The sequence below is a fragment of the Haliotis asinina genome, chromosome 3 (genome assembly GCF_037392515.1).
Source record: "Haliotis asinina isolate JCU_RB_2024 chromosome 3, JCU_Hal_asi_v2, whole genome shotgun sequence".
Classification (NCBI taxonomy): domain Eukaryota; kingdom Metazoa; phylum Mollusca; class Gastropoda; order Lepetellida; family Haliotidae; genus Haliotis; species Haliotis asinina.
This window is the reverse complement of record NC_090282.1, coordinates 1,484,030-1,505,248: the sequence shown is the minus strand read 5'-3', so window position 1 is coordinate 1,505,248 and position 21,219 is coordinate 1,484,030. Positions and strand designations below refer to the sequence as shown.

At 40.9% G+C, this 21,219-nt stretch overlaps 1 protein-coding gene across 1 annotated transcript; it reads right to left on the bottom strand.

Moving 5' to 3' along the window:
• Window positions 1–9,178: 9,178 nt before the first annotated feature.
• Window positions 9,179–10,177, bottom strand: LOC137278276 (uncharacterized). The gene has a single exon (XM_067810516.1). The coding sequence runs from the start codon at window positions 10,175–10,177 to the stop codon at window positions 9,179–9,181; it is 999 nt and encodes a 332-aa protein (XP_067666617.1).
• Window positions 10,178–21,219: the final 11,042 nt, after the last annotated feature.

The following is a 21,219-nucleotide window of genomic DNA, read 5'->3' as shown; positions in this document are numbered from 1 at the left end:
AAACTAGCAGAAATGGACTTTGCTGCCAAACCTGTGCACACATGTTGCATAAATACAGATATGGAGCAGTGGAACAGTGCAACCATGCAGCACAGGCCCTTGTGTCACTGCGAGGATTAAAGATTATAAAAAATATATACATAGATATTTTGAGTTGACCCCCGACTTGAAACGCTGCACAGTACAATATATTTAGACAAGACCGGACACTTCGGTGTACCCCACCCGCATGCTTTGCCGATCGCTACGCTACCATCTCATGCATTCGATTAAAACTTCATCTTCACATAAGCCTGAGTGATCTGACACTCATGACACCTGCCAACTTTATATATTTTTTCTAAACATTCTGTGACGACTGTGTATTTTCTGTATATTGTATTATTAACTAAGTAATAATTATTATTTGGTCACAACATTTAGTGTTGTGAAAAAATATGATGGGTCATATTTCGTTTAATAGATGGTCAGCACTTTTCGGATTCTTTATCTGCTCTTAGTTCTCTATGTGTTTATTTGGCACCCGTGGCGAGCCACCTCCTCGTGGTGGGTGATGGGTAACGCCAAGAGCTCGCCGACACCCCCGTAGTGGACCCGGGGGGGATATTTGGTCCACCAACCCGTTTGCCGTGGGTTGCGGCCCTGTGTCGGTGGAGGAGGGCATCCTGGTGGTTGAGGGCAATGGGAGCACGACCAGTGTTCCTATTGCTCAACACACCACTTCGGCCCTGACTTCACCTAGACGGGAGGTTGAATGGGCCCGGTTCAACCAATCGGCTGGTCACGCCAAGCCCTGAGCATTACTGTATGTAATGTTACACAAAATTTTGAGAATCGTACGATGGATATTATTAGGTCTTGGCCGATTTTTGGATCTTCTGAATTTCAAATTTTACTAATTCATATTTTTGCCGAGAGTCATACGCCCAGAAGGCGGTGGCTCATGGGCCAATCTGGTGGAATTATTAATGTTTTAATTCTTCTGCTGGAGTATGTCATCCGAGTATCCTTGGTGCTGTAAGCTGGAGGTCCGCTTGCTTTAGCATTGTCCTTGTGATACTCCGTGGTGGGTGGGGAGCTTGGATGATGAACCATTTAAACTAACCATGGCTTATGAGAACCCAACAAAAAAAGAACGTCCACTTGATATTGACCCTGTTGATACTGACCATAGACCGTCTGCATCAATTGAGTATTGGCCGCGTTTCATTGTTATTGAGACTCCTCACAAGACACCATTAAAGTTGAACCCCTTTGCTGTATCCAAGGGTATTCAAGGTATTGCAGGGGATGTGAAGAACATAAGACGCTTACGTTCAGGTGCCCTGTTAGTAGAGTGTGGAAAAAAGCAACAAGCAACTAATTTGCTGAACATCAAATCTTTCGTGGGTATTCCGGTCACGGTTTCTGCACACAAAACCTTGAATTCAAGCAAAGGTATCGTTAGAGATCGAGACCGATTGTTTGATGATATGTCGGAACTTGATATAGGATCTGAAATGAAGGATCAAGGTGTACTCTTCGTCAAGCGCTTTTCAACTCGGAGAAACAGTGTTTATTTCTTGATCAAAGCTTGATCATCAAAATCCGTCAACGCCTAAATCTACATTATCTGCTGTCAGATCGATCGCTGTGTGTACATTCGGCATAGTTGATTATCTCTCGTACTGAGACTTTGGTGAGTTTGCTATATTATATCTTGTGACCCATTGCTTAGATTTTGTCTCATTTGTATTGAATTTGTAATCAGCATTGTGGCTGTTGACTTGTCATCTTGTATACCTTGCTCTCGTTGCATAATAATACATAATCTGAACGTTTATGACATGTCTTTGTTCTGTTGTGCTGGTTCACAAGGGGATTTCTTACATCGCTTGTCATGGTAAATTTTTAACCGTAACAAAATTAGGGCTCGTCCGGATTCGAATTCGTTTGACATTTGAGACCATTTGTGAAATATTGCAAATTTCTTCACAGCTCAAACTTAATGGAGTGAGATAGTGAGTCAACATGTAACGTCACATCGACAATATTGCAGTCATATCGTGACGAGAATGATTAATTATAAACATACAAATGAGTTAATAGCACATACATTGTAAAAAAACTGTCAACGACGGACTGTAAAACTAACTAGAATATCACAGAGTAGAATGTGAAACTAGTGGTTAGACCTAAAAATGTATCTATAGAGGACAATACAATCTAGAAAAAAGCTATAGGTTCCCAACAACTGAAGGTAGATCACCATACTAAGGACCATGGGGACTTACAGTCCATTTGCTTTCCGCATGGACCCTAGCTGGATTTACATCATCCCTTCAGCCGGTAGCAATTTAGACAAATCTTGCTATACAGTAAAAGAACACTTATTCCACGATTAAAAACCTGGAAAACATAAATTTACATTAAATGTTTTGGGACTGTTTGGGTGCTGGGTAATGCCAAGAGCCGTTCAAACCCCCGTGTGGGCCCGGGTCAACTAGGTCCATAGCACCCCATTGCTGGTTGCAAGGAGCAACCGAATTGGGCAACCTGTTTGCAGTGGGTTGCGTCCCGTGTCGGTGGAGGACGGTAGTCTGGTGGTTGAGGGCAGTAGGAGCCTGAACCGTGTTCCTGTTGCTCAACACACCACTTTGGCCCTTACTTCACCTAGACGGGTGGTAGAATCGGCCCGATTCTATCAATCGGTTGGTCACGCCAAGCCCTGTGTATGGACTTGTACGTCACTGCACAAATTTAATTTGGAAATGTTTTACATTTGGACTTGGTTCATTTACTCATATCAAATGTGAATGATTTGCAATATGCTGTTTTGCTCTTTGCCTAGAGTCTTATGACAGAAGGCGGTGGCTCATGGGCCAATCTGGTGGATTAGCTATTTATAACTCTTCTGCTGGAGTATATCATCCGAGTATCCTTGGTGCTGCAAGTTGGAGACCCACTTGTTTTTAGCATTGTCCTTGTGATACTCCGTGGTGGGTGGGGAGCTCGGATGATGAACCTGAAAACATTAATTATGGCTTACGAAACCCCTATCACCAAGAAAAAACGTCCTCTTGATACAGATCCTGATATTGATGAACAAAGACCGTCCACATCTATTGACTATTGGCCACGTTTTATAGTACTTGAGACTGTTGACAAGACTCCTTTGAAGCTGAACTCTTTTGCTGTTTCAAAAGGCGTACAAGGCATTGCAGGAGATGTTAAAAATGTTAGACGTTTGCGTACAGGCTCACTTCTTATTGAATGTAATAAGAGACAACAGGCAAATAACCTCCTGGCAACTAAATCTTTTGTCGGCATTCCCGTATCAGTCTCTGCCCACCGAACGCTTAACACCAGCAAAGGCATAGTGAGAGACCGAGACCGCCTTTTTGCTGATATGCAGGAAATTGATATTGCCTCAGAGATGAAGGAACAAGGTGTGTTGTATGCAAAACGTTTCACTACCCGTAAACACAATGAGATCCAACAAACAAACACCTATTTGTTTTCATTCTCTACTCCGACTGCTCCTAAATCCATAAAGGCTGGTTACTGTCATATCAAAGTGGAAACATATATTCCGAATCCACTGAGATGTTTCAAGTGCCAGAAGTATGGGCATGGCGTCAATACTTGCACATTGTCTGTTGTGTGTGGTCACTGTGGTGAGAAGACACACACAACAGAAGATTGTGACAGTAGTCATAAGAAATGCACTAACTGTTCAGGAGACCATTCCTCTTTTTCAAAAGAGTGTCCAGTATGGAAGCAGCAGATGGAAATAAACAAACTGAAATATACCCAAAATATTAGTTTTTCAGAAGCAAAACAGCTTGTTCAAAGATCTGAATTAACAGAAACGTATGCTTCAAAAACAAAGACATCATCTGAGGCGACGAATAAACCAACCAGATCAACTTCAGCGTGCCAAACAGATTTGACGTTGGTGAACACTGATTCCCCACAAACCTGCAATAGCTACTCAAACTGCTGAGTCACTTCCTGGCACGTCTCAAAGTCAACCAGAGCCAGATCGTGATCAAAATGTGTCATCTCAATCTACCACAAGGTCTCCATTGTTGTGTAACGTGCAACAAACTGCTAAAGGCAAAAGTAAACATAAGCCGGATTCTTCCCAAAAACAAAGTGGCAGAGCCCCACAAGGGTCCGAAAATAAGATTAAACTTTTCAACAAATATGGATCACTTGAGGACATGGACGTGTCCGAAAATGTCCATTTTAGGGCACACAGCTTGTCGCCCACCAAAAAGGTACGGGGCAGATCCCCAATAAACCCCCCTAAACGATAGTTTACTCCCACAATATTGTACAGTGGAACTGCAGAGGACTAAGGCATAATTATAATGAGTTACAGTTATTGGTCCAGGATTGTACACCGTCAGCAGTCTGTCTGCAGGAGACCTATTTAAAGCAGACAGATCTTTTTGAGCTACGTCATTTCAATGCTTATCATTGTTTCTCAACTCCAGGTGACAGAGCCACTGGAGGATCTTCAATCCTCGTTAAACAGAATGTTATCCATAGCCCCATTCCACTCACTACTAATCTTCAAGCAGTTGCCGTCCGACTCACTTTACATGTAACTCTTACATTATGTTCTTTGTATGCCCCACCGTCTACAGCTCTTCAGAAAACCGACCTTCAAACCTTATACGATCAAATTCCCAAACCGTGTATTATTATGGGAGATTTGAATGGCCATAACCCACTCTGGGGCGGTACAACTACGAATACTAAAGGTAAACTATTAGAAGAGTTCTGTTCAGATAACGATTTATGCTTATATAATGACGGTTCTAACACATATTTACACCCTGGGACAGGGACCTCTTCTGCTCTCGACTTGTCACTCACAAATTCAGAACTACTAAATGAATTTGAATGGTCAGTCCACGATGACCTCTGTGGAAGTGACCATTTTCCTACTATACTAAATTCTGTAACTCCATCTGATGTTCCTCCATCATCAAGGCGAAATTTTAAAAAGGCTAACTGGGCTTTATATGAAACACTGTGTGCTGAAAAACTTAAACCCGAACGGTTTATTGACGTTCCTGATGCTATTAAATGCTTTTCTGATGAATTGAACTCCATAGCTGATCAGTGTATACCAAAGTCCTCCGCAGTTCCACATATTCGAAAACCATGGTTCAATGATGAGTGCAAACAAGCTAGGAAGGCAAGGAAAAAAGCAGAACATTATTTCCGTCGCCATCCTATGGTGCATAATTTAAATAAATTCAAAATTTTAAATGCTAAAGCGCGGCGTACTTTTAAACAGAACAAACGCCAATCTTGGCAAAATTATGTATCTAAAATAAATTCTCGGACACCTATGTCCAAGGTGTGGAACATGGTCCAGAAAATCAAAGGTAAAGGTGCTAAATCTACTGTCCATCATCTTAGACATGGAGATCAGTTACTTACGGATGAATCAGATATCGCAAATAAACTGGGCGAAACCCTTGCTAAACATTCTTCCTCTTCTAATTATTTACCTAAATTCCAGCAGTATCAACAAGAACAAGAAAAGAAAACTATTAATTTCAACTCAGATAATGGGGAAGACTATAATGAAACGTTTTCTATTTATGAGCTCCATACTGCTCTTGATCAAGCTCATGATACTGCTACTGGAGCTGATAACATACATTATCAACTCCTGAAGCATTTACCAGAATCCTGCCTTGAAACTCTTGTAAATATTTTTGATGATATTTGGACATCGGGTAACTTTCCTCCTTCATGGCGTGACGCCATAGTAGTACCAATACCTAAACCTGGACGTGATCATACGGATCCGTCCAATTATCGACCTATTTCACTAACTAGCTGTGTTTGCAAGACCATGGAACGCATGATAAACAATCGACTTGTTTGGTACTTGGAAACTAATAACTTTATCACAGATATACAATGTGGTTTCCGTAAAAACAGAAGTACAGTCGATCACTTAGTGCGTTTAGAATCATTTGTGAAAAATGCGCTGATTAATAAACAACATGCTGTGTCTATCTTTTTTGATCTTGAGAAAGCATATGACACAACCTGGAAATATGGTATTTTAAGAGATTTACATGATTTCGGTTTGCGAGGTCATTTGCCTGAATTCATAGCCAAATTTGTAAATAACAGGCAATTTCAAGTCCGCGTGGGTTCTACCCTGTCTGATCATTACAATCAGGATCAGGCTGTTCCACAAGGCAGTATTTTGTCTGTCACTCTTTTTAGCATCAAGATCAACAGTTTATCTAAAGTTTTAAACGATTTAATCGATGGATTTTTATTTGTGGATGATTTTAATATTTCTTGCCGTGGTAAAAATATGCATACTATTGAACGGCAACTGCAGCTGTGTTTAAACAAAATAGATAAATGGTGTCTTGAAAACGGCTTTAAATTTTCTAAATCTAAAACCAATTGTATACACTTCTGTCGTAAATACAAACCCCATAAGGACCCAGAACTATTTCTCAGTGGTACCCCAATCAAAGTCGTCAAGGAGGCCAAGTTCTTGGGACTTATTTTCGACTCACATTTGACCTTTTTGCCGCATATTAAATCCCTAAAAGCCAATGCCTGAAGGTACTCGATTTATTAAAGGTTGTTTCAAATTCAAAATGGGGAGGGGATCAGTCTACCCTTCTTCACTTATATAGATCACTGATCCGATCTAAACTTGATTACGGCTCCATCGTATATGGTGGAGCTTGTCAAAGTAACCTCAAAATACTTGATCCTGTGCACCACCAAGGCATAAGACTTTGTCTCGGTTCTTTTAGAACCTCTCCTATTGACAGTCTATACGTCGAAGCTGATGAGCTTTCTCTCAACTTACGTCGTATAAAACTATCTTTACAATACATTACAAAATTAGCTTCTAATGAGTCTAATCCCGCATTTAATTGTGTCTTTAATCCTCTCTACGAGGATTTGTATACCAAAAAGTCTTCCCTTGTTCCGCCCCTTGGGCTCAGAATTAAGCCATTTCTTGCAGCCTCTAGCATTGAGCTGGAAAACATAGCTCCTTCCCGTCTTCTTTCTTCTCCTCCTTGGCAATTGGTTAGGCCACAAGTTGACCTGACATTTAAAAAATCAGAAACCAACGAATTACAGTATAAACAAGAGTATAATCAATTGAAACATAAATATAGCAATTATAAATCCTTATTTACAGATGGGTCCAAGGACGGTGGCTCTGTGGCTTGTGCCACTGTCATTGGATCCAGAACAATATCTTCTAGATTACCCGATAATAGTTCTATTTTTACCGCAGAAGCTAACGCCATATTAACAGCCCTTAAATATATTCAAAGACACCCTAAACGTAAACAATATATAATTTATTCCGACTCTCTTTCTTGCCTTCAGGCTATTAAAAATATTTCTTGTAAACATCCACTTTTAATTGAAATTATTGAATTGTATAATGATCTTGCTACTGGCCAATACGACATCGTCTTCTGTTGGTTACCCAGCCATGTAGGGATCTCTGGTAACACATTGGCTGACTTTGCTGCTAAAGCAGCACTCAACAAATCTGTGACATCACTGCTTATTCCTTACAGTGATTACAAAGCCACGATTAGATGTTATATCCGTGACCTGATGCAGAAGAAGTGGGACACCTAAGTGGGTATGAATAAATTACATGATATAAAACCTTACATTGGTTATACCCACTTGGGTTGTCAGTCCAGATTTGAAGAGGTTATTCTACGACGATGTCGTATTGGACACACTCGATATACTCATGCGTACCTGTTAAAAGGTGAGGATCCTCCTTTCTGTATCCCTTGTGATGAGAGAGTTACAGTCAAGCATATTCTGCTTGACTGTGTTGAATTCTCCATCACAAGGGATATGTATTTTTCAGTTACAACAATGAAGGATCTTTTTAGCAGCGTTAGTTTTCATTTAATTCTTGGTTTTTTAAAAGAAATTGATTTTTTGACTGAACTTTGAGCAATATGTTTCTGTAAAAAGATGTATTTTAATAATTGGTAGTTTGGATTAGTAACTAGAATTGTTAGTGGCTGTGTAGCAGGGCTGCGTCAGTCACGCACAGACAACAGAAACTGCTTTTGTTGTTCCTCTATGGCCAACGGTTTATTTGTGGAGAATACAGGTGAAAACAATAACCCTGAAACAATCAGGTGTACAATAAAATAGATGCAGCAATATACACTTGCTATTTAGACAGATATACACATATTATTCATGTATATGCTGTAACGTTATAAAATAGTTGCTTCAGTAACCAATTACTTTGTACAAAATGTCTTCCATTTGAGTTACATCATACTGGTATATAAACAATGGATAAACCTACCAGGTGTGTGGGCCTAGGTTTATTTCACACCTGGGGACGCTGTTGTCTCTATCAAACGATTGTCTGTAGAGGAAATAATAATACTAATATGTACAGACATGCTAATATATACAAAGAATACTCAGCAATGATACAGTATTCAAACATACAAATTTGGCTGTAGCTGAGCAAGATATAAAACAATACAAGAATAAGATCTCATTCATTCATTCATTCATTCATTCATTCATTCATGGTTACAAAGCTATACTTGTGTTCATCTGTTTATAACACACCTTGCCTTATATCAATCATGTTATTAATATTACATTATAATGGATTCTGAGTGTTTATTGGACCATTTACACCAATAAGAACATCAAATACACAGTACTATGCGTTTAAGAATAGCAAACACTTATACAACTACTAGATATGTCCAAATATGATATCGCATGAACAATAAGTAAATAAAATAGCCAAATTACCTCAGAATGCGATCCACACCTGAACAACTGACGGTTGAATGTGGAGTGACCACAAACCTTGTAATGTGTAAAAGGTGTAAAGCTTAGCTGATTGCCCAAGCTGGCTATGTAGACAAAACAAAGGACCTAGGTGGGAAAGGGCTTTTGTTATTGTGTTGTGTGGTGAACATGTGATAAGCATGCTCAGTGAACTGGCTGTGAGTGATAGTTAAGGCAGGCTGAGTAACAGGATAAATAATATAGCTAAAACTATGTAATGAATTTTGAAGAATTTATTTACATGAATTCTAATCAATATACAACATGTTAAAATATACAAAATCTGTCACTGCCACATACTTCCCTCCTGTGGAAAATGACGTCCACGTCATTCTTGGGATTCATCAATGAGTGAAAGAAGTGCTTTAGAAATGCCGCTGCTGATGTGACCAATGACGCCAGTAGCAGCTAACTGTTCTATACGCCGACTCTTCTGATGCCAATCTGGATCAGAAGTCTGGCACATCACATATTCCCCGGACGTCTGCCATGTTGGTCTCTTGGTTTGGCGTCCAGAACGTCGTGGAGGCGGTGTTGGTCTTGAGACAACTACAGGAGGTGCAGGAGGAGATTCTCTTCCAACTGAGTCTTCTTGCTCTGATGTGTCTTCAGGTCCTGCTTCTGTGCCGTCTTCAGTATCAGTCTGCATGTGGTCGTCACCACCAGAAGCATTACCATCTGTCTCAACAGACACATGGTCGTCACCACTTGTCTGTGAGATAGATGTGTCCTTATCCACAGTTTTCTCACTGATGAAAGTGTCTTCATCAGGAACTGCTGGAATTATATCCAGAGCTTCCTCATCTGACTCATTATCCTGGGTGTCTTCTAATTCCAAGGTGTTTGATGAATTGGTGACTGGTTTAGCAGGTGTCCTGGATCTTGGTGCAGGTGTTGGCTTTGGTGCAGATGGTGCCTCAAATATGGGAACTGATCCAATGGGTAAGAGGTGATTCCGATGAAGGGTCCTCTTCCTCCCCTCTCCTGTCTCTCTCCGCACAACAAACACAGGGATATCCTGGTTTGGCTGCGAGAGAACAACAAACGGATCCTCTTCCCAGCGATCTGCCAATTTGTGTTTCCCATCAAATGCAAGTGCTTTTACCAGTACTCTGTCACCAGTCTGAACAGTCGCGCCACGCACTCTCAAGTCATAACCAGTCTTCTGTCTATCCTTTGCCGTCTCGGATGCTCTGGCTGCTAAGTCATAAGCCTCTTGAAGTTTCTTTCGAAGAGAATCCCCATATGATGAAACTGATTCATGTCCGTGGTTGGTTCCAATGCCAAAAGTCAGATCAATCGGCAGACGGGGCTCTCGACCAAACATCAAGTAAAATGGAGACTGGTTGGTGGACTCATGTCTGGTACTGTTATATGCGTGAACAAGGGGAGCAACATAGCTCTTCCAGTCTGTCTTCTTATCAGGCTCTAGAGTTCCAAGCATGCTGAGCAGTGTCCTGTTGAATCGCTCAACCATCCCATTGCCCATTGGATGATATGGAGTAGTCCTGCTCTTCTCCATTCCCAGGATGGTACATAGCTCCTTCATCAGACGGCTCTCAAAATTAGCTCCTTGGTCACTGTGTATACGCTTGGGAATGCCATAGTGTAAGATGAAGTTCCTAAAGAACACTTCTGCTGTTGTTTTTGCAGTCATGTTGCGTGTTGGAATTGCTTGTGCATATCTTGTAAAATGGTCAGTTATGACAAGTACATACTGATGACCACTTTTAGAAGCTTCCAGGGACAAAAAGTCAAGGCATACCAACTCCAAGGGCTGTGTAGTAGATATGTTTATCAGAGGCGCACGAGCATTGGTTGGGGACTTCCTGCAGAGGCATCGACCACATCTTTGAATATAATCCTCCACATCCTTGTGCATTCCTGGCCAGAAGAAACGGTCACGTAGGAGCGATAATGTGCGGTCTCTACCAAGATGTCCAACGTCATCATGCAGTGCTCTCAGTGCATCCTCTATGTAGGCAGAAGGCAGTACCAGCTGTTGTCTCTCTTGTCCATCCAGTATAACCTTCCTGTACAGAACTCCGCTCTGTAATGTCAAGCTGTCAAAGTGCCGATGAAATGCAATATTAGCTTGGCATGGTGGATAGTCCTGTCGTCTTGGTTTCTTCCTTGATTTAACCAGTGTTATCCATGGTCTCAGGATGCCATCTGAAGACTGAGCCATTCTCCAATCTCGCTGTGTCATTGCTGGAAGATGCTGTCCAGGTGGATCCATATCAGTGACCTCTGGTGACATGGAGAGGCATAATGACTGTATTGCTGGGTGATCCTGCACAGTGTTGCATACTGCTCTGACTGACTCAGACGACATCTGGGACTGTTGACGACCATCCTCTATTCCCGGGAGTCTGGATAACCCATCTGCGTCAGCATTATTGAGACCTGGTCTATACACAATATCGAAGTTGTATGCAGCAAGGGCTGCCAGCCATCGGTGTCCCGTGGCATCGAGCTTGGCTGTGGTGAGTACGTAAGTAAGAGGGTTATTATCTGTGTAGACAGTGAAGCTATTACCATACAGATAATCATGGAACTTTTCAGTCACCGCCCACTTGAGTGCTAGAAACTCAAGGCGATGAGCTGAATAGTTTCCCTCAGATTTGCTAAGTCCTCTACTTGCATAGCTGATGACTCTTTTCATTCCATCCTGTTCTTGGTACAGAACTGCACCAAGGCCACAGGTGCTGGCATCAGTGTGCACCTCGAATGACTTGCTGTAATCGGCATATCCGAGGATGGGTGGTGAAGTAAGAAGATCCTTGAGCTGACAGAAAGCTGTTTGTTGAGATGTTCCCCACAGAAACGGTTTATCAGCATTTGTAGTCCTTGCATTTCCACGTTTCTTGGGCCTTGTACCAGGTATTAAGGAAGTCAGTGGCTTGGCAATCTTTGCAAAGTCTCGCACAAACTTACGGTAGTATCCTGTAAAACCCAAAAACTTTCGAACTTCCTCAGGATTCCTAGGAATGGGCCAATCCTTGATACATTTCACCTTATCTGGATCAGCTTCTATACCATGCTCTGAGACGACATGTCCAAGAAATTTAATCTTAGTCTTGAAGAAGGAGCACTTGTCTGGGGTGAGCTTCATTCCAGTGTCTCTGATTCTTTGAAGGACCTGCTGCAGACGTTCCAGATGTTCTTCATATGTTGTGGAGAACACGATGATATCGTCCAAATAAATCAGACATATTTTGAGGTGAAGTCCATCGAAACACTCAGCCATGAGCCTCTGATATGTTGCTGGGCTATTGCAAAGTCCAAATGGCATACGATTGTATTCGAAGAAACCTAATGGACCAACCGTGAAAGCTGTTCTCTCCTTATGGCACTCCTCAATCTCCACCTGGTGATACCCGCTTTTCATATCCAGAGTGCTGTAGAATTTGGATCCTGCAAGGGCGTCAAACATCTCTTCTATACGTGGCAGAGCATAGGAGTCCTTTATGGTCTGACGGTTAAGCTGTCGGAAGTCGACACATAGGCGTAATTTTCCGCTTTTCTTGCGCACTAATACAACATTGGATGACCAAGGTGAAAAGGAATGACGGATGACTCCACTTGTAAGAAGTTGTTGCAGATGTTCCTTCACTTCTTGGTACATGGCGGGTGGAATTCTTCTGTGCCTCTGCTTGAAGGGTTGGTCATCTTTAAGGTCGATCCTGTGCTTCACTGATGTCACATGTCCAATGTCTTGTTCGCCCATAGAAAATACATCAAGAAACTGCGAAATGGTTTCCTTCCCAAGCTGGAGTTGTTCAGGTGTGACTCCAGCCTCACTGAAATCCATTAAATTCAAAGCCTGCTGACCTTCATCCTGTGTTGTTGTTTGGGTTGGGAGACCCTCAATGGAAACAACTTGAAGCTCGCATAGCAGGGCTCTTGTCGGAATAGATACTGTCCTTGTGGTGACATTGGAAACATGAACTTGAACCATGATCCTCTCGTTGTAATGGAAATCAACAATGGTTGGTGCAATGTCTAGATCGGTTGGGATGGCAGAGTTCTTGGTCGGTTGTACAACAGCACAGGTGTCTTTGTAGACTATAGGCTTGCACAAGTATCCCTGTATAACTCTCTCAGTGTTAGGTGAAATGGTAACACGACCATGCTCAGCACTGCGAACCTTACCTAACGAGTAGTTGTGTCTTGCAAGTTCCTTCTCTTGTAAGAGCATATTGCGAAATGCCATATACCATGGTGTATGGATATCAGCCTTTTGAAGAAATCGGCTCCCATACTGATTCTTGCATTCATCCATGTAGCAAGATAAAATATTTGTGCCTAGCAGCACTGGGACTGTGGTGTTATATGGTGTATCAGGGACAACTAGCATAATACAAGGCAGTTTGGCTGAGGTTGCACCTACACCCTCAACTTCAACCTCTATATACCCATCATAAGGAAGGTGCTGGCCATCTGCACACTCTATCTTCAGAATGGCATCCAAGGGCCGTAGGGGTGCAGCTGATAAGGACTCAACGTAAAAGCTATGGGACACAGTTGATACTGTTGATCCAGTATCTAATAAGGCTCTTGCTTCTATTCCATTTACAAAATCTGTACCTTCATTAGGTTTGCCTATCAGGGTGGCTACCTGTTGGTTGCTGTTGGGTGGGCGTTTAGGTCCAAAGCCTATGGTTTGCCCCGTCCCATAGGCGTCTTCCTGTTTAAAGAGAGCTTTGAATGATCCAGCCTCACACGACATCCATACTGTAAGTGTCCTGGTTGTTTACATCGAAAACAAATAGGCTCTTGGGTATCTGGGTGTCTAAAATGATGCTGATCCTGGGGGGTTCTTGGAGCTGATTGATTCCACCTTCGAGTCTGTGGTCCTGTGGGGGGCAATGACCAATGTTGCTCCTGAGATGGATATTGTGATCGCCAATATGATTCTGACCCAACTCCTGCAGTAAATCCATGGTTGCCTTGTGGATATTGCCATGGTGTGCTGTTGTCAGATTGAGGAGTGTCCCGTTGCTTCTTCAGCTCAGCAACTTCAGTTGTCAACTGTTTCAAGATCCCCTTGATCTCCTTCATCTCTGGATCCTGGGCGGCTACAGCGGCCATATTGGGGGTTGCACCTTTCCTCCCCGTCCTTCCTCCCCGTTGCTGCAGGTCTGCCTCTGCTCGTCGTAGAGCCCTTAGAAGATCTTCGTAACTGTTGCCCTGGTCAAATATGTGTGCTGTCAGATCTCTCAGCTCTGGTTTAGATCCTGACCATAGCTGGGTCCTCAACATCTCACTCCTAGTCTCCTGTGGAATGGATCCCTGAGTTGCAGCCTGGTTCAGTAGATGTTCGAGCCTACAATCCCATACAGCAACATCTTCTGACTCTCCCTGGCGTGCACCATAGAAACATGCTAGCAGAGACTGATTCCTGTCAACGCTACCGAAAATACTTTCTAACTTAGAAAGTAACTGTTTCAAATCAGCTTCTGGACCTAGGCACATAGCGATTGTGGCTGCCTTCCCACGTAAAGAATGCTGCACGGTATTGGCGACAGCTTGCAGAGACAACGATTTGTTCTGTAGCAGACATTCAACTTGATACTTCCAGACTTCGAATGAAGTCTCACCCTTCTGTTCGCCCGAGAAGGATGGTAACCTTGGGGCTTGTGTCAAGGTAACTGGTGACGAAAAAGTGGAGGGAGATTGGTTCTGACATTGTCCTGAACTAAATGCACCTTCAGATTCATCTTCAGTCTTTACCATAGTCCGAGTATAGCTCTTCATCCACTGTACTAAGTCCTCCGGACTATCGGACTTGGGCCAGGTCTTTAGTGCCTTGAAAGCTCCAATCAGATTCTTTACTTCCTCTTGTGTTGGTTCAGTCATAGTGAAAGTAATGAAGGAAGCAATCAAATGTAAACGAGGAACAGCGGGTGTGAGAACCGTATAGGTAGGCGTCCAGTTGGCCTCGTGAGAAATGAGAAATACCTCGGCGCGAGACAAGAAACCCCAAAACCCCAAAACAAGTAGGGCCAAATGCATAAGAAAGTGTTATTTGTGGCTGAGCACTGGGGATGGTCATAAATTGACTGGCGTGGCAGGGTAAGGGGGGATGCCTATAAGGTGTGACGACTAAATGTAACACAATATCTGCCCATTCCCATGAACCCACAATCAATCCTAATCAATGGAAGCCTGAACATAGGCAAAATGAACCACAACCATAAGCAATACTGCCTATAACCAGATGAACAACACAACACCTATCGGATACTAAAGTAAATCTTGATCTATTTATATGAATGTCTAAATGCACTTTATTTGTTTGTTGTATGAAGTCAAGCATTCATATCTGTTGAGTATTCTCATTCACGCACACAATCATCAAGGCTGAGGTGAAGAAAAACACTGGACAACTGCCACATTTATGGAAGTCACTTCTGAAATACATGAGCATTCATTCTAGGTCTAAGTATTCACCGAACATGTTTGCAACAAAATCTAAATTGGCCAAGTAATACTATCCATACAGGCACAACCCGGGTACATGATATTCAGTGAAAATGTACAAGCGGGAATTCAGAACATATTCAAACATTGGTTTGCAAATAAGAATGATTATATGTACATGAATGTGTACATGATGGTTATTTGAACCGCTGATTACAAAGGTCAAGCGTAACTTGAGTACAAATCTGTACAATGTATTACAAGTGTAGCTGAATCTACACTCAAGTGTCTCTGTATCTACAGATAAGATACCAGTTGTGTATGACAGGATAAAACGTAGCTCACGTCATGCTGTTTCCCATGGATGACGTCATGATACAGGTAAAAGGTGTGGGTAGGATCTCAAGTGTAGATGACAACAGACTCGTCCTCAGATCTCTGGTTAGGCCATTCCTCACTGGGAGCTCCAATGTAGCAGGGCTGCGTCAGTCACGCACAGACAACAGAAACTGCTTTTGTTGTTCCTCTATGGCCAACGGTTTATTTGTGGAGAATACAGGTGAAAACAATAACCCTGAAACAATCAGGTGTACAATAAAATAGATGCAGCAATATACACTTGCAATTTAGACAGATATACACATATTATTCATGTATATGCTGTAACGTTATAAAATAGTTGCTTCAGTAACCAATTACTTTGTACAAAATGTCTTCCATTTGAGTTACATCATACTGGTATATAAACAATGGATAAACCTACCAGGTGTGTGGGCCTAGGTTTATTTCACACCTGGGGACGCTGTTGTCTCTATCAAACGATTGTCTGTAGAGGAAATAATAATACTAATATGTACAGACATGCTAATATATACAAAGAATACTCAGCAATGATACAGTATTCAAACATACAAATTTGGCTGTAGCTGAGCAAGATATAAAACAATACAAGAATAAGATCTCATTCATTCATTCATTCATTCATTCATTCATTCATTCATGGTTACAAAGCTATACTTGTGTTCATCTGTTTATAACACACCTTGCCTTATATCAATCATGTTATTAATATTACATTATAATGGATTCTGAGTGTTTATTGGACCATTTACACCAATAAGAACATCAAATACACAGTACTATGCGTTTAAGAATAGCAAACACTTATACAACTACTAGATATGTCCAAATATGATATCGCATGAACAATAAGTAAATAAAATAGCCAAATTACCTCAGAATGCGATCCACACCTGAACAACTGACGGTTGAATGTGGAGTGACCACAAACCTTGTAATGTGTAAAAGGTGTAAAGCTTAGCTGATTGCCCAAGCTGGCTATGTAGACAAAACAAAGGACCTAGGTGGGAAAGGGCTTTTGTTATTGTGTTGTGTGGTGAACATGTGATAAGCATGCTCAGTGAACTGGCTGTGAGTGATAGTTAAGGCAGGCTGAGTAACAGGATAAATAATATAGCTAAAACTATGTAATGAATTTTGAAGAATTTATTTACATGAATTCTAATCAATATACAACATGTTAAAATATACAAAATCTGTCACTGCCACAGCTGTACCCTCAAAGTGGGTTGAAGTATTGTAAAATTATTGTCCTCCTGAGAGGGTACGTAAGTCCAAAAACATTGATAGTAAATTTAAGTCTACCACTGTTTTTAATCGTAGTATTCCTGTTGTTTTAATTGTGGCTAGCATATTGTACACTCGCCAGCGGCTGTAGGGATGGTGTAAATCCAACTAGGGTCCATGTAGGTAGCAAAGGTACTGTAAGTCCCCATGGTCCTAGTATAGTGATCTACCTTCAGTTGTTGGCGATCTATAGCCTGATTGTATAGTGTATTGTCCAAATGGTGATGTTATTTTTAACTTTCCATGCTAGTTTAATTCCATTTATGATATTTTAGTTGTTTTACTGTCCGTTGTTGACAGGTTTTATAGTAGACATATAATTGATTTTGATATTAGTTGTTCTCGTCACGATATGGCTGAGATATTGTCGATGTGACGTAAAATATTAACTCACTCACTCACTCACTCCAACAATAAAATATTTAACTACTTACAGTTCAGTCAATAAATCTAATTCTTTTAAAAATGTAATGATTAAATGAGAGCTTGTGTTATTAAAAAGATCCTTCAGAGTTCGTGAATTAAAATACTGATCCCTTGTGATGGAATACTCAACACAGTCAAGCAGGATATGTTTGACTGTGATTCTTCCATCACAAGGGATACAAAATGGAGGATCCTCACCTTTAAACAAATATGTATGTGTACATCTCGTGTGGCCAATGCGACACCGTCGCATGATGACCTCCTCAAATCTGGACTGACAACCCAAGTAGGTGTAACCAATGTACGGTTTTATTTCATGTAATTTATTGATACCTACTTGAGTGTCCCACTTCTTCTGCATCAGATCACGGATATACGTTCTAATGCTAGCTTTGTAATCTGAATATGGAAGAAGAAGTGGTGTCACAGATTTGTTGAGTGCTGCCTTGGCAGCAAGATCGGCCATCACATTCCCAGAAATACCTACGTGACTGGGTAACCAACAAAAGACGATGTCGTATTGGCCAGTAGCAACAGTATTATATAGTTCAATAATTTCAATTAAAAGTGGATGTTTACAAGAAATATTTTTAATAGCCTGAAGGCAAGAAAGAGAGTCGGAATATGTTATATACTATTTACGTTTAGGGTGTCTTTGAATATATTTCAGAGCTGACCCGTGAGGGTCCCGGGGTAGAATAGGCCTTCAGCAACCCATGCTTGCCACAAAAGGCGACTCAGCTTGTCGTAAGAGGCGACTAACGGGATCGGGTGGTCAGACTCGCTGACTTGGTTGACACATGTCATCGGTTCCCAATTGCGCAGATCGATGCTCATGTTGTTGATCACTGGATTGTCTGGTCCAGACTCGATTATTTACAGACCGCCGCCATATAGCTGTAATATTGCTGAGTGCGGCGTAAAACTAAACTCACTCACTCACTCACTCAGAACTGTTAATATGGCGTTAGCTTCTGCTGTAAAAATAGAACTATTGTCTTGTAATCTAGAAGATATTGTTCTGGATCCAATGACAGTGGCACAAGCCACAGCGCCACCGTCCTTGGACCCATCTGTAAATAAGGATTTGTAATTGCTATATTTATGTTTCAGTTGATTATATTCTTGTTTATACTGTACTTCATTCGTTTCTGATTTTTTACATGTCGTTAATGTTAGGTCAACTTGTGGCCTGACCAACTGCCAAGGAGGAGAAGAAAGAAGACGGGAAGGACCTATGGTTTCCAGCTCAATGCTGGCAGCAGAAATAAGAGGTTTTATTCTTAAACCAAGAGGCGTAACAAGAGAAGATTTCTTATTGTATAAATCCTCATACAGGAAATTGAAAACACAGTTATATGCAGGGTTTGACTCATTTGAATATAGTTTTGTTACATACTGTAAAGCTAATTTTATACGTCGCTGCTCAAGAGATGGTTCATCAGCCTCGACATACAGGCTGTCAACAGGTGAAGTTCTAAAGGAGCCAAGACAAAGTCTTAGGCCTAGATGATAGACTGAATTTAATAGTTTTAAGCTGCTTTTGCAGGCTCCACTATAGACGATGGAACCGTAATCAAGTTTAGAACGCACGAGAGATCGATATAGATGGAGAAGGGTAGCTTGATCCCCTTCCCATTTAGAATTTCAAACCACTTTCAACAAGTCAAGTGCTTTCAGGCATTTAGTTTTAAGTGATTTAATATGTGGTAAAAACGTTAAATGTGAATCAAAGATTAGGCCTAAGAACTTGGCTTCCTTCACAACTTTAATGGGCGTTCCATCTAGAGACGGTTCAGGGTCTTTATGTGGTTTGTATTTACGACAAAAATGTATGCAGTTAGTTTTCGATTTAGAAAATTTAAAGCCGTTTTCAAGACACCATTTATTAATCTTGTTTAAACACAACTGCAATTGCCGTTCAATGGTATGCATATTTTTACCACGACAAGAAATATTAAAATCATCCACAAAATAAAAATCCATCAATTGAATCGTTTAAAACTTTAGATAAACTGTTGACCTTGATGCTAAAACGTGTGACAGACAAAATACTGCCTTGTGGAACACCCTGATCCTGATTGTAATGATCCGACAGGGTAGAACCCACGCGGACTTGAAATTGTCTGTTATTTAAAAACTTGACTATAAATTCAGGCAAACGACCGCGCAGTCCGAAGTCATGTAAATCTCTTAAAATGCCATATTTCCAAGTAGTGTCATATGCTTTTTCAAGATCACAAAAGATAGACACAGCATGTTGTTGGTTAATTAGTGCGTTTTTAACAAATGATTCCAGTCGCACGAGGTGATCAACAGTACTTCTGTTTTTACGGAAACCACATTGTATATCTGTGATAAGGTTATTTGTTTCCAAGTACCAAACAAGTCGATTATTTATCATGCGTTCCATGGTCTTGCAAACACAGCTAGTTAGTGAAATAGGTCGATATTTGGACGGATCGGTATGATCACGTCCAGGTTTATGTATTGGACGTGACGACTATGGCATCACGCCATTAGGGAGGAAACTTACCCGATGTCCAAATATCTGCAAAAATAGTCAACAGAGTTTGAAGACAGGATTCGGGTAAGTGCTTCAGGAGTTGATAATGTATGTTATCAGCCCCTGACGCAGTATCATGAGCTTGATCAAGAGCAGTATGGAGCTCATGAATAGAAAAAGTTTCATTATAATCTTCCCCATTATCTGAGTTGAAATTAATAGTTTTCTTTTCTTGTTGTTTTTGATACTGCTGGAATATAGGTACATAATTAGAAGAAGGAGAGTGTTTAGCGAGGGTTTCACCCAGTTTGTTTGCAATATCTGATTTATCTGTAAGTAACTGATCTCCATGTTTCAGATGATGGACACTAGATTTAGTACCTATACCTTTAATTTTCTTGACCATGTTCGATACCTTCGATTTTGGATGCATAATTTTGCCAAGATTGGCGTTTGTTCTGTTTAAAAATACACTGCGCTTTAGCATTTAAAATTTTAAATGTTTTTGAATTATGCACCATAACTGCACCATTGCCTTCCTAACTTGTTTGCAGTCATCGTTGGTTTTTGAAAATGTGGAACTGCAGAGGACTTTTGGTAAACATTCATCAGCTATAGATTTTAGTTCATCTGAAGAACTTTTGATAGCGTCAGGAAAATCAAGAAAATATTCAGGTTGAAGCTTGGCAGCACACAGCGTTTCATATAAAGGTCAGTTAGCTTTTTAAAAATTCCATCTTGATGATGGAGGCACATCAGATGTGGTTACATATTTTAGTATAGTAGGAAACTGGTCACTTCCACAGAGGTCATTGTGGATTGACCATTCAAATTCATTTGGTAAGTTGGAATCAGTTAGTGACAAATCAAGAGTTTTATATGTTCCATTGCCAGGATGTAAATATGTGTTTGTACCATCATGATATATACATAAATTGTTATTCAAAATGAAGTCCTCGAGAACCTGGCCTTTTGTGTTTGTGGTTACACCACCCCAAAGTGGGTTGTCCCATTTAGATCACACATGAGTATACATGGTTTGGGTAATTGATCGTAAAGTGTTTGTAGATCAGCCTGCATAAGAGTTGATGAAGGTGGAATGTACCATGAAGACAAAGTAAGCGTAACGTTCAAAGTACTTCGCACCGCAACTGCTTGAAGATTAGTTTTGAGTTTTACAGGACTTTGAATAACATCTCGCCTTACAAGGATTGATGATCCTCCAGTGGCTCTATCACCAGGTGGGTAAAAGTAATGATATGCATTATACTGTCGTAAGTTAAAAGTATTTGTCTGCTTTAGACACGTTTCTTGCAAGCAAAATGCTGATGGTGTAAAGTCTTGGACTAATAGGTGAAACTCAT

Coding starts and splice junctions, on each gene's coding strand:
- LOC137278276 (XM_067810516.1), bottom strand. CDS start 10,177: ATGTTTGGTCGAGAGCCCCGTCTGCCGATTGATCTGACTTTTGGCATT.